Source organism: Mus musculus, chromosome 12, assembly GCF_000001635.26.
Source record: "Mus musculus strain C57BL/6J chromosome 12, GRCm38.p6 C57BL/6J".
Lineage (NCBI taxonomy): Eukaryota > Metazoa > Chordata > Mammalia > Rodentia > Muridae > Mus > Mus musculus.
This window is the reverse complement of record NC_000078.6, coordinates 69,151,886-69,164,933: the sequence shown is the minus strand read 5'-3', so window position 1 is coordinate 69,164,933 and position 13,048 is coordinate 69,151,886. Positions and strand designations below refer to the sequence as shown.

At 43.4% G+C, this 13,048-nt stretch overlaps 1 protein-coding gene and 2 non-coding genes across 3 annotated transcripts; 2 read left to right on the top strand and 1 right to left on the bottom strand.

Moving 5' to 3' along the window:
• Window positions 1-5,340: 5,340 nt before the first annotated feature.
• Rn7s1 (7S RNA 1) lies at window positions 5,341-5,639 on the bottom strand. Its single transcript, NR_052007.1, has one exon.
• Window positions 5,640-5,747: 108 nt separating this feature from the next.
• On the top strand, window positions 5,748-7,212 carry Rps29 (ribosomal protein S29). Its single transcript, NM_009093.2, has 3 exons — window positions 5,748-5,937; window positions 6,174-6,273; window positions 7,113-7,212. Exons 1-3 carry the CDS (start codon window positions 5,876-5,878, stop codon window positions 7,119-7,121), a joined length of 171 nt encoding a protein of 56 aa, NP_033119.1. The 5' UTR covers window positions 5,748-5,875; the 3' UTR covers window positions 7,122-7,212.
• Window positions 7,213-12,556: 5,344 nt separating this feature from the next.
• On the top strand, window positions 12,557-12,660 carry Gm24499. Its single transcript, XR_003950396.1, has one exon. It is a non-coding gene; the product is annotated as a U6 spliceosomal RNA (small nuclear RNA).
• The last annotated feature ends 388 nt before the right edge of the window (window positions 12,661-13,048 follow it).

Genomic DNA, 13,048 nt, shown 5'->3' with positions numbered 1-13,048 from the left:
ACAAAAGCATCACAGGGAAACAGTTTCTTTTCAATAACAATGACTACCACCAAAAGAAAAACCAGTGAAAGGAATTGGGTGTTTCACCTTGGGCTGGGGGGCAGCTGGGCAAGTACTGTACCATTAAGCTACAATTCTAGTGACCCTACTACTTTCTTAAGGACTCTCCCTCACACACATGCACACAATCACATGACACACAAACTTAAAAGCAGTAATTTAGCAAATAGATAAAAATTACATAAACTTGAAATTTTCCACATGGCAATCAAGTCATCCCAAAAGGTACAGTAGTGACACTTATATCTTGGGGATAATGAACAGCTGTCTAATTGGACAAGGGGGCCCACTGGAGAGGGAAGAAAATCTGCTACATCCACTCCAGTTGTGACAAGCGTGACAGGCCCCGAAAACCTGGGCGCTGTCCGGAGGCGAAAAGTTCACGGAAACTTAGTCTCCTGGAATCGTGGCATCCTGTATAAAGAATGCTCCAATGCCCTTGCTTTAGTTGGTAAACAGATCTGTGTGCTTTCCCTTAATATTGCTTTATTACAAGTGCTCCTAAGGATAATTTTGACATATAGCTAAGTTAGATTCCAGGCAGTCCTTGATCCGACCTTGGGCAAGGATAGCTAAGTCACTGCCCTACACAGAAATTTACCATTATCTAGGAAGAAGAAAGTTTGTGACGTAAGGAGGAACCAGAGTAGAGACTTAGAACTATAGATAGCTGAGTTACACCCATATACAAGCATTTACAATGGCCTAGAGGGAAGGTGGACTATAAAATAGACTAGAGTAGGAACTATGGCAAGGGCACAAAGCCCTTGCCACTGGCTTCTAAGATTAAGTGGACTTTAGGTGGAGCTGTTTTTGATTCCAGTTGTTAACATTGAATTTTATCCCAGTTGGTTCCTGTCAGTTCTTCTGTGTTTGCATTCCTCTGTTTTGTGTAAGAATCCAGTAACCTCATTGTACCTTGCCGGTGTGTCACCCAACTTCCCTATTTTCTTCTGTATAAAAAGTTTGATGTTCAATTTGACAAATTACATTCAGACCCACATTCCCTCCTGTCGAGTCTGTCTGTCAATTCCCACCGACTCCTTGCCCACCTGTGACCAGAGACCTGTTCAAAGGGACCAAAAGGGTCTGCGGCAAAAATCCTGTCTGATACTGGAAACTTAGCCAATTACCCTTGGCTATCATGGTCATGGATCTTAGACAGAATCAACTACCACCATCTTCCTAAACCAGTATAATTCCTAACTTCATTCTATATACTTAACTGCATACCAAAGACAAGCATAACTGCCACCCTTCATCAAAGATCTAGGAGCAGATAGAGACCTTTACAGGAAGGCACAAAATGAAGACATCTACCGACTGTGGGAATGTATGCCCAGCCCCAACTGACACATTTCAATGCAATCTCAATATAACCACTACACCCGAGGTTCAGGGAACATCTCAGAAAGATTGTAAGGGTCCAAGGACAAGCACATCTGCCTCCAGGAAAACCGCACCAGTGAAACAGAAACCCTGCGGGTTTCAACAAGGACAGCAATAGCTGGCATGACAGTAGGAATGGAGAAAATCTCACAAGGGCACCACTGGAGGGAGAGCCACCAGGGAATTAATGACTGCTGAGAGCGTCTTCCTCAGGCCTGAGTCCTCTCAATGGTCCTCCATCTCAAGTGGCCTGCCCTGAAAACACTCACATATAGGCAACCACAAATGGATCCAACAGATTGTGTTTACACTTTCACTTAAATGTAAATGTGTGGAGAGCATTGTATGTATATGTTTACTTAGATGTAGATGTGTGGAGAGCTCTTGGTGCTGCTTCGAGGATATGGACAAGGATATTTGATTTTGGGCTAGGACAGGAAGTAGGCTCCAGATAAATACAGCTGAAGAATCCCTAGAAACAGCGATCATGGGACATTGGTTTTGTTTGTTTGTTTGTTTGTTTGGCTGTTAGTTTGTTTTTTGTTTTTCCAGACAGGGTTTCTCTGTGTAGTCCTGGCTGTCCTGGAACTCACTCTGTAGACCAGGCTGGCCTCGAACTCAGAAATTCGCCTGCCTCTGCATCCTGAGTGCTGGGGGGGACATTGTTTATTGCCTTGTTTGTTCCTTGACCTAGAACTGACCCTATCTTTGCATATATAAAAGCAGCTTGAGAAAAAATAAACTTGCTTTAGTTCTTGCTGGAGTCATACTATAGAGTTGTCTAATTGTCTTTTCTTTCTTTAATCTTCACTCCCTCCCTCAAGACCCTGTTGACTGAGCAGGCTTGGTCATGTATGTGACAGTAATAATTAAATGGGCTATGAGGGGGGGAGAGAGAAGGGGGAAATGATATAAATACACTATACATATATATGAAATAAAAAATAAATTTAATTTAAAAATTGATGCTGTACATTAGCACGTACATGATTCCTCACTAAAATGAATTTCTTTAAAACACTTTGCATGAAACACACAGTGTGATGGTCAATTTTGGATGTCAGTTGACTGGACTAAGAAGTACTGTTGGGGAGTGAGTGGTGGTGCACTCCTTTAATCCCAGCATTTGGGAGGCAGAGGCAGGCAAATCTCTCTGAGTTCAAAGCCAGCCTGATCTAGAGAAGTAATTGCAAGACAGTCGGGGCTACACAGAAACCCTGTCTTGAAAAACAACAAAAGAAAAAAAGGAAAAGAAAAAAGGAATCCCTAAAGGGTTAATTGCATCACGACTTCTGGGGGCGCCTGTGCGGGTGTTTCTGGGGAAGACTTATGAATGACTAGGTGAAGCGGGAGAAGACTGAGTGTGGACAGGCTCCAGGAGGGGTGGCATCGATGATCTTTCTAGTACTTTGGCAAACCTTCAGGTTCTGAAGCCTTGGATGTGAACTGAGCCAAGCACTAGCATCTGAAGGTTTCTCCCTTATAGTATTCGAGCCAATTTTTATGACAGATTCCCTTACCAATATGGATAGCAATATCTAGGTATCCATCTCTCCACATATTCTATTGATTCTGTCTTTTGGAGAACCTTAAGTAATATATATTGTATAGTTAGTAGTTGTTCTAGGAAGCAGCAGCAGCAGCAGCACCACCACCATCATCAAAGATGACCTACAACATGCTTTATAGCCCAGTTGACTTTGATCATGATCTAGCCTTGCCCTCCCAAATGCACTACCATCCCTGACTCAAGAAAGATTTTCTTTCCTTTTACAGGGTCTCACTAAGCAGCCCTACCTGGCCTGGGACTTGCTCTGTGTACCAGGCTCCAACTCGCAGAGATCTATCTGCCTGCCTCGGATCAAATCCCGAATGCTGGGATTAGAGGAGTGAACTTCAACACCTGGCCAAGAAACAGGATTTAATCTGAGCTTCATTAACTGGTTTTGGCATTCCTGGAATTTTATTTCTAAGTGAAATTAAATTGACTTTTGAGACAGGGTCTCACTCCTTATCCCTGGCTGACCTCCAGCTCAGAGACTCTCCTGATTTTACCTCTCAGATATTGGGATTAACTCCTCACCCAGCTGGAATTGGTTTTCTATCTGGTTTTTACCTAAAGCTCTACGATGTGTAAGAGTATAGAAAACACTGATTGTTACTGAAAGCAGTGGAAGTTTGACCTCTGTGGTAGTGCTTGGGTAGCAAGTGTGAGATCTTAGATTCAACCTTTAGCAACCCCCTCTTCCTTAAAAAAAAAAAAAAGGTTGGGACTTTAACTCTTAATGATGTCGATCCAATATAATAAATCAAAGTTTGGCAACTATCAGTAAATTGGCAGATGTGTACACTCAAACCTGCAGAAATCTATTTTCCAGATTGGCAGAAACTTATTTTTTTAAATATTTATTTATTATTATACATAAGTACACTATAGCTGTCTTCAGACACACCAGAAGAGGGCGTCAGATCTCATTATAGGTAGTTGTGAGCCACCATGTGGTTTCTGGGATTTGAACTCAGGACCTTTGGAAGAGCAGTCAGTGCTCTTACCCACTGAGCCATCTCACCAGCCCCTGGCAGAAACTTATTGTCACGATGCTAGCCAATCTGTCAGGGGTAGCTAGGAAAACACAAATGCTCTTTGGATCCCAAGAAAAGGCAGTGAACAGTCTAGCCAGACTCTTCCAGAAGGCCTGGCTAGCCAGGAAGGGCATGGCTACCTGTTTTGGCAAAGCAGTGATCCCAGTAATAGTAACAGGTACTGATTGATGAGAGGAAAAATAAGGCACCAGTGAGCTGTGTCCTTCAGCAGCGTTATCTTCTTACTCTGTCTAGCAACAGTACCCTCCTGTGTTCTCCCGTTTGTTTAGTTGTATTACATGTTGTCAAAGCAAGACAGAGAGATAGATCAACAACAACAACAGAACTGGAATTGAAAAGGTGAGGGAATCGCGGTGTGTGTGTTTGTTTATGTGTATATGTGTGTGTGTATTTGTATATGTGTATATGTGTGTGTGTGTTTGTGTAAAACACTAGATTTGAAGACTGACAACAGACATTAAATTATATCTGGTCTTTAAATCTGTGACTCTTTCATTATGAAATAATTGGGTAAGGATTGTCTACCAAAATTTTGAAGTAGCATACTTTAAAGTTTTTTTTAAAGTTTCTATTAAAAGTCTTCTACAAAAGGCTTTTTTTCTTAATTTTACTCTGCTACATTCTAGATTTAGTTAAAGCTTTTATTTCAGGGGGCAGGGCTTTGTGCAATTTTAGGTTTTATTTTTATTTTATATATTTTTTATTTTTTATAAATTTGTCTTTTGAAGTTTGTCGTTACTTGTTTTGCTATTAAATTATCTGATGAAAACAACTTTTATTTTATATTACTTTTCTTCATATTCATCCACTTAGCCTGCGTTTGGTGGCACAAGCAAGCCCATTATTAGAGGCTGAGACATTAGGATAGGGAGTGTGAGTCTATTATGGGCAAAATGAGAGTCTTGGGCCAGTCTTGTCTACACAAAAACAAATGAAAAGTAAATGTAGGCGATTATATTTAGGTATCAAGGGTGGTATACTCACATATACGTAAGACCCTATTTTCCATCCATGGAATGATGTGGATTTCTTTTTGGAGTATATGAGGTCAAAAGATTTAATAAGAGGCCCCTATCGTTGACTCTTACTCATTACACTTGATTTAAGTTGTCATATAATTTCACGCCAGTAGGTGTCAGTAGTGAGTAAAGGAAAAAAAAAATCACGTTTGTAAGCGAACGTTTGTGTTAAGACAATGTAAAAAATTAAGGTTGAAATGTATTATATGAGAAAAGGGTGAATTAAAAAGAAAGTGAGAATAATGTTAATATTATTAAGTGTCCAAAAAGAGACGGGGTCTCGCTATGTTGCCCAGGCTGGAGTGCAGTGGCTATTCACAGGCGCGATCCCACTACTGATCAGCACGGGAGTTTTGACCTGCTCCGTTTCCGACCTGGGCCGGTTCACCCCTCCTTAGGCAACCTGGTGGTCCCCCGCTCCCGGGAGGTCACCATATTGATGCCGAACTTAGTGCGGACACCCGATCGGCATAGCGCACTACAGCCCAGAACTCCTGGACTCAAGCGATCCTCCTGTCTCAGCCTCCCGAGTAGCTGGGACTACAGGCGTGCGCCACCGCGCCCGGCGAGCGCTGAGAGCGACGGGGAGATACTAGAGCTGCGGCGGGCCGTGACGTCACTCACTGTGCCCGCCCAGCCAGCCTTAGAAATGTCACTCAGAGCACGCGGACCAATGTTGTCGCACGGCGTACGCGTCACGTCTTAGCGTTGTATTCTGGGTAGCGTGTAGCTCCAAAAAACTTTGAAGAGCGCCTGCGCGAGCCGACTCGTTCCTTTCTCCTCGTTGGGCGTCTGAAGGCAAGATGGGTCACCAGCAGCTCTACTGGAGTCACCCACGGAAGTTCGGCCAGGGTTCCCGCTCTTGGTGAGGAGCGGGTTGTGGAGACCGCGGTTAGAGGGAAGGGCCATTGTTGGTGACTGGGTGTCGGAAATTCAAGGCCCGCGGGCGGCGCGCAGGGCGTTCGGTGCTGCCGTCGCCATTACGGGCTTAGCTAGGCCGGGCCGGGCGGGCCCTGCTGCGGGTGGTGGGGAAGCTGAGGAGTGCTGTACCTTACTGTGGCGGCTCCATTAAGGCCATCTCCTTGTCCTTCCTCCTCCCAGCCGCGTCTGCTCCAACCGCCACGGTCTGATCCGCAAATACGGGCTGAACATGTGCCGCCAGTGCTTCCGGCAGTACGCGAAGGACATAGGCTTCATTAAGGTACGCGCGGTTGGTCGCTGCCGTCCACGATGCACACAGCGGAGGGTTTTAAGAGTTCCAGAAGGGAAGGGTGAAGGGTTTAATGCCTGGTCAGATTTAGGTGTCAGGTGGGTAGGAGGTGGTGCAGTTTCTACATAGTAACTGAATATTCCTAACCCAATACGTGTCTTAAATTTCTGGCCCAGGATGTTTGATCATACTGGGAAGAGCTCTAGACTTCACACACCGAAACCTAAGTGAATCTAGTGAACACACTGCTATGTTTTAGCCAGGGTTTTGGCTTTTTATTTGTTCTAAGGTTGATGTCTCAAAAGTCTCCTTTTTTGGTCAAAACCACTGTATATATATTTCATCTGCTTTTTATTTGTACCAATTTTTTTAAAAAGTATTTTAACCGGGTTTCTCCGTAGCCCTGGCTGTCCTGGAACACAGATTCTCTGCTGGGATTAAAGGTGTGCATCACACCCAGCTGCGGGACCAGTTTTAAATAAACTTGTGTTTAATGGGCCTGCATGGTATTTGACACTGCTGAGGTGCAGCAGAGAGTTTTAAGCTCAGACTTACATTATTGATGAAATAGTTACTGTAAGCCTAGCCTTACAGTTTAGAGACTTGAATGACTCAAGTGTGTCAGGATCGGTCCCTCCTCCGTCTGGTCTAGGTTTTTTCGGGTTAAGATGAACTGCAGAAACGGGCTATTTAGTAACTCCGGAGTACATGACATGGTTAATGTAATTTTGTGTGGTCTTGTATCGGGGAATAACTAGGGGGAACCAGTGGAAATAAATGCCAGAATCACAGTCTAAGTAATAGACTCCGTTTTGTTTTTTTCTTTTCAGTTGGACTAAGCGACCTTGAATGGATTCGACTGACTACTACCAAGTGGAACCGATCATGCTAGTCTTTGTACACAAAGAATAAAAATGTGAAGAACTTTAATTCCTGTGTGTGTGTTTTGTTTAGAAAAGGGAAGCAAAAATGTAGAGTTGCAAGCTGAGGCAAAAATGAGTTTGAGGCAAGAGGAAACGGAACCAGGACAGTTAGAACCTCCCAAGTGATCTTGGGTGGCACAGGTTGGAGTGGTTTGGGTAGTTAATTAGGGGAAGGTCCAAGTAGTTAGGATCCCAAGGGTTTTGACTGGAGCAAGTGTAGAATTGCAGGACTGAAGACAGGTTTGCAGAGGAGTCAGTATTGATGAGCTTGGTTTTGAATGCCTGTCACAACCAGTACAGCTTTCTAGAAATGCTTGTTAAAATTGGAGTGCAGAAGAGCGGGAACTGAGTATAAAGGCTGTTATCTTCAGCTCTCTTCTGAGTGAGTATACTTAAAGACTTAGGAGTTTAGCAAAGCAGGATGAGGGTGGAGATCTAAGCAGGGTGTGGTTTGTGCTACTGATCCTAGCCTTCAGGGTGGAGGCAGGAGAAGCAAGAGTTGAAGGTTTTGCCTTCAGAAGTCCAGGTCAGCCTGGGCTACATGGACCAACAAGTGTGGGATTTGGTCCAAGCAGGGAGTAAGCGATATTGAGTGCATCTGACTTAGATGTGACTGGGAAAGTAAGATTTATTTGCATGCATGTCTATATGCCAGGAAATTACATGGTTATGAGCCACCATGTTGCTGGAGATTGAACTTGGGAAATCTGGAAGAGCAGCCAGTGTTCTTAACCTCAGAGCCATCTCAGCCTGAGCTGACTAGATTTTAGCCAGTTCAATTAGTTTTTGAAAGGCTGAGCATATTGTTGGTGGGCCAAAAGCTCATGGGAACAAGGATTCCAAAAAAAAAAAGTTTATAAGTTTCATAGTAATTCATCTTGGCCTTTGACATAATCTAGATGTGGTGCGTGTATTTGGTAGGTGGAGGCAGGAGGATCAGGAGTTCAAGGACAGCTTGGGCTGAGTAAGTTGGAGGCCAGTCTGTAGGAAATCAAAACTATGCCTCAGTTGCTGTCAGGAAAGCTCTTATTTCAGTCAGGAGGGTGTAAGGTTTTTTTCGGATTGTGGGATGTGCTTGTTGCATGCTGAGGATGGGTAAGAAGTCAATTGAACAAATATACAGAAAATCTGGGAAATTAGCCAGTTCCAACCCCGTGATATTGGAGGGAGCCTGCTGTGGAAAGGTTCTGACTACTAGGGTTGAGTGGGACTCAGTAGAAGTGGTTTATGATTTGCTCTGTGCTAGATGTTATGTGAAGGGCTTTACAGATGTTTCCTTTTCAAGGATCGGAGTCCCTTTCAGTAGACATGATCGATCCTCGTTACATAGCTGAGAAGACCTATCTTCCCAAAAGAGACAAAACTGAACTAGACCTTGGGTCTGATGTCATGGAGCTCTTAACAGTCATAGCACACTCAAAGACCTACCTCTTACCTCCAGGTTAACATTCCATCTAGGCCTTATCACTTCCCTAAAATCACCTTGGTGATTAGGGTTTCAACAAGAGTTTTGGGGTGACTCAAATAGTACCTTTTGTACAACTGTGAGGACGAATCCCCATTTTATGAATGTAGTCAGCAGACACAAGGGATAGTATAACCTGAAGTTTGAACCAGGCAGTAGTTTGAAAACTCTTGCCACTAAACTATGAATGACTATCAGCAAGGGAGAGCTTTAGTAAATATTTGTAGTCTTACAGAGAAATAATTAGCAGTAAAAACTAGGGACGTGTGTATGTAATGTGGTTTCATTGTTACAGAAATGCACAGAAAAACATGCCAGGATGTTAGTGCTTGCCTTTGTGTGATAAATGTAGGTGCAGCATCAAATTGAGACTCCATAAGAGCTGGGCGGTGGTGCACACCTTAAGTCCCAGAATTCAGGAGGCAGAGGCAGGCAGATATCTATGTGTTCAAGACCAGTCTGGTCTACATAGCAAGTTCCAGGATAGTCAAGACTACACAGAGAAACCCTGTCTTCAAAACAAAGAAAAAGAAAAGGACTCTCTTAGACATGGGGTATTTTTATTATTGAGATTATTTTCTCATACAATAGATCCTAATTATAGTTTTCTCTCCACACCTCTGAGTTCCTTCCCACCTCTTCCCTCCAGATCTTTCTTTCATTAGAGATGTTTGTCTCAGAGTCAGGAGTCCCATAAAAATACTAAGCTAATATCTATAATACCCAGAGGACCTGGTGTGGACTCAGGGCCACTGCTTGCTGCTTCAGTCCCTGTGAGCTCATGTGTACCTTGTTTCATTGACTCAGAGACCTTGTTCTGGAATCTTCCCGTCCCTCTGACTCTTACACTCTTCCTGCCTCATCCCCGGGACTCCCTGAGCTCTGAGGGGAGGAATTTGATGGAGACCTCCTAGACTCTCTCTGCATAATGTCTTAGCCGGCTCATGCTAACCGTGGAAGGTTCCGACAGTGCCTTCTTTCTAGTGTCCTTCTGATGTCCTTTGCTAATTTCCTTTGGTACCCAAATTCTATGTGATCATGTCTAACCTCTGCAAGACAAAAAGATCAAATACTTAGGCCTAAGGGCTCTAGAATTTCTCGATTCCAGGGTAACTATTGCTGGTATTTGTTTGGAAAAATTATTTGGTTTAAAAATTATTTTACATTCCATTCTGTGTCTGTGTGAGGGCATTGTGCATGTGCAGATGCTCAGGAGGTCAGGGGTCATGATGGATCTTGCTGCAGCAGATTTAGAGGTAGTTGTGTGTGAGCTGCCCAATGTGTGTAGGACCTGTGTGCCTTTTGCAAGAAAGGTAAGCGCTCCTAACCACTGAGCCATCTCTTGCACACACACACACACACACACACACACACACACACACACACACACACACACTATAAATATGTGCATATTTGTGTGTGTATATGTATGATGTTGGGGGCAGGTATTAGCAGGTAGTCTCAGGTGCACATAGAGCAGAAGAGTGCATAGGATTCTCCAGAGCTGGACTTACATATAGTTGTAAGCCTCCACGTGGGTGATGGGAAGCAAACTCTAGTCTCTGAGAGAACATTAAGTGTTCTTACTGCTAAACCGTCTCTCCAGCCCCGACTGTTATTTCAATGGTTCCTCTAAGCGTGGTTCACAGGAATCTTATTTCTACATCATCTAGAGCCTGATAAGAGTACTCAACACGTATATATTATGGTTTATTTTATTTTTGTGGAGACAAGGTCTCACCATTATAGCCCTGGCTGCCCTGGAGTTCCCTACATAGATCATACTGGCCTCAAACTCACTGAGATCATGAGTGCTGGGATTTAGGGTGTGTGCCACTACACCCTGCTAATGAAATCTTTTTTAAACTACTGGGCTTGCATTTGAAGGCCTGTAGCACTGTCCTAGTTCCTTTTCCTGTTGCTAATAGAAAACGCCTAGACACAAGCAGCTTATTGGAGAAAGAGCTTGCTTCTTTCAGACCGAGGGTACAGTCCATTATGGTGGGAAAGACAAGGTGCCAGGAGCTTGAAGCAGCTGATCCCAGCACACCTGAAGTCAGGAGTGCCTAGAGAGAAGGCTGGGCTCAGGTCCTTTTCTCTTTTTCATTCCATCCAAAGGAATGGTGCCACCCACGGTAAGTGGGCCTTACCATATCACTCAACCAAATCAGTGACCCCACCCCAGGCTTACCTGGAGCCTAGTCTCCCAGGTGGTAGATCTGATATAGAGAGTTGAGAATCACATGGTATTTCTTCATTCACGTACTCCATTGTTTCTTACCTCTATACAAACATCCCTTCCTTCCTGTATAGTTTGAGAATCACTGATCTCAGGGAAATGATTAAAAGTGACTTCTGGAAGTGACAATTTTGTACTTCGAATGGACTCTACTCCAAGACTCCAAAGAACATATTTCAGTATTCTGTGTTCTTTGCCAAAAATGTCCAACATTTCTTTCACCTATGGATAAAGATTGTCCATGATGGGGATGGGGGAGCAGAGATCTCCAGCTGCCACCATTAGCCCTAGGGATTTTTTTTACAGAGTCACACACTCTGGTAAAGCAAGATCCTGGCTTTTCCACTGAAAGACATTTAGGATGCATTAGTATGGATGGAGGTGGAGTTTATTAAAAGACATTTTTTTTTTTTGAGACAGGGTTTCTGTGTATAACTCTGGCTATCCTGGAACTCACTTTGTAGACCAGGCTGGCCTCGAACTCAGAAATCCGCTTGCCTCTGCCTCCCGAGTGCTGGGATTAAAGGCGTGAGCCACCACGCCCGGCTAAAAGACATTTTTAACAGAGTATAGAAAGAGGAGCTCTGGGGAAGAGAAAGCCACAGCCCAGAGCACGGCCATGAGCTTTGGGAAGGAGAATGGCACTTAATTGTCTCTTCAGGAGCTATTTATATTGTGTTTGGTGGCTTCTGACTGCATGCTAAACGGTTGCTAAGGAATCCTGTCTTCTTTGGTGAATAAGATTGTAGGGTGGTTCCTGATGTGTATGGGATTATAGTTGACAAGGGAAGATGCTTAGGCTACAGGGGATTTTTTTTTTTAACTATAAGCAAAGGTTTAGTCCTATTTGTAAGATTTCCAGAATATCAGGAAAACAGGCCATATTTGGAGGTCATATAGGCATAGAGAATAAGCATAGTTTATCACTATGTTTTTAAATATATATTATATTGCATGCAGTATATGTAATATAATATATAATATGACATCTATAAACATTATTAATAATTGTTCTCTGATACATATATTAATATATGATATGTATACTCTGCAATGTTCTCTGAACCTTAGCTAAAGGAGCTGTGTTATAGGTGTATCAATCAAGACTAGATTCCATAACTCTGAATTCTGATCAGTTGTGGTTTTCTGTAATGGTCTCTGTTGCAAAAAGACATTTCCTTGATTAGGTTGGGAACTACACTTGTTTGTGTGTTTAAGGATAAATTAGAATGTAGCTAGGAACTACGCTCATTTAGTAAGTGGGGCAATTCTTTGCTATTTCATTAACATATCATCTCTAAAACTTTCACATAAAGTGTTATTAGTTTTGTTGGACTTTTGGTTCTCAGCTGGGGGGATTCAACCAGACTCCCCTCTTTTCTGTTCCCTCACCTCAATGCCCTTTTCATTGAGATGGGCTCTCTAGGCCAGGCTAGCCTCAAGCTCACTGTGTAGTCAAGGATAGACTTGAATTTTTTGATCCTCTTGTTTCTATCATCCAGCTTATAATGAGCTGGGGAATGAACCCAGGGTTTCATGTATATACCCTGGCAACTAAGCTACATCCCCCATCCTTTACTGAACTTGCTTTTAATGTCCCCAGTCAAGTCATGAGACCAAGCTTGCAGCCATTAGAAGTTGGCTATAGTGCTCACTTGGGCAGCGCATATACTAAAATTGGAAAGATACAAAGATTAGCATGGCCCCTGCACAAGGATGACATGAAAATTCATGAAGCGTTCCATATTTTTAGGAGTTACAGAGAGAAAGTTTGGAGCTAAAACGCAAGGATGGACCATCCAGAGACTACCCCATCTGGGGATCCATCCCATAATCAGCCACCAAACCCAGACACAAACCCAGACACTATTGCATAGTGCCAGCCAGATTTTGCTGAAGGGACCCTGATATAGCTGCCTCATAGTCATCTATTGGATGGAACACAGGGCCCCCAATGGAGAAGCTAGAGAAAGTACCCAAGGAGCTGAAGGGGTCTGCAACCACAACAGTATGAACTAACCAGTACCCCCAGAGCTCGTGTCTCTAGCTGCATATGTAGCAGAAGATGGCCTAGTAGGCTATCATTGGGAAGAGAGGCCCCTTGGTATTGTAAACTTTTTTTTTTTTTTTCGAGACAGG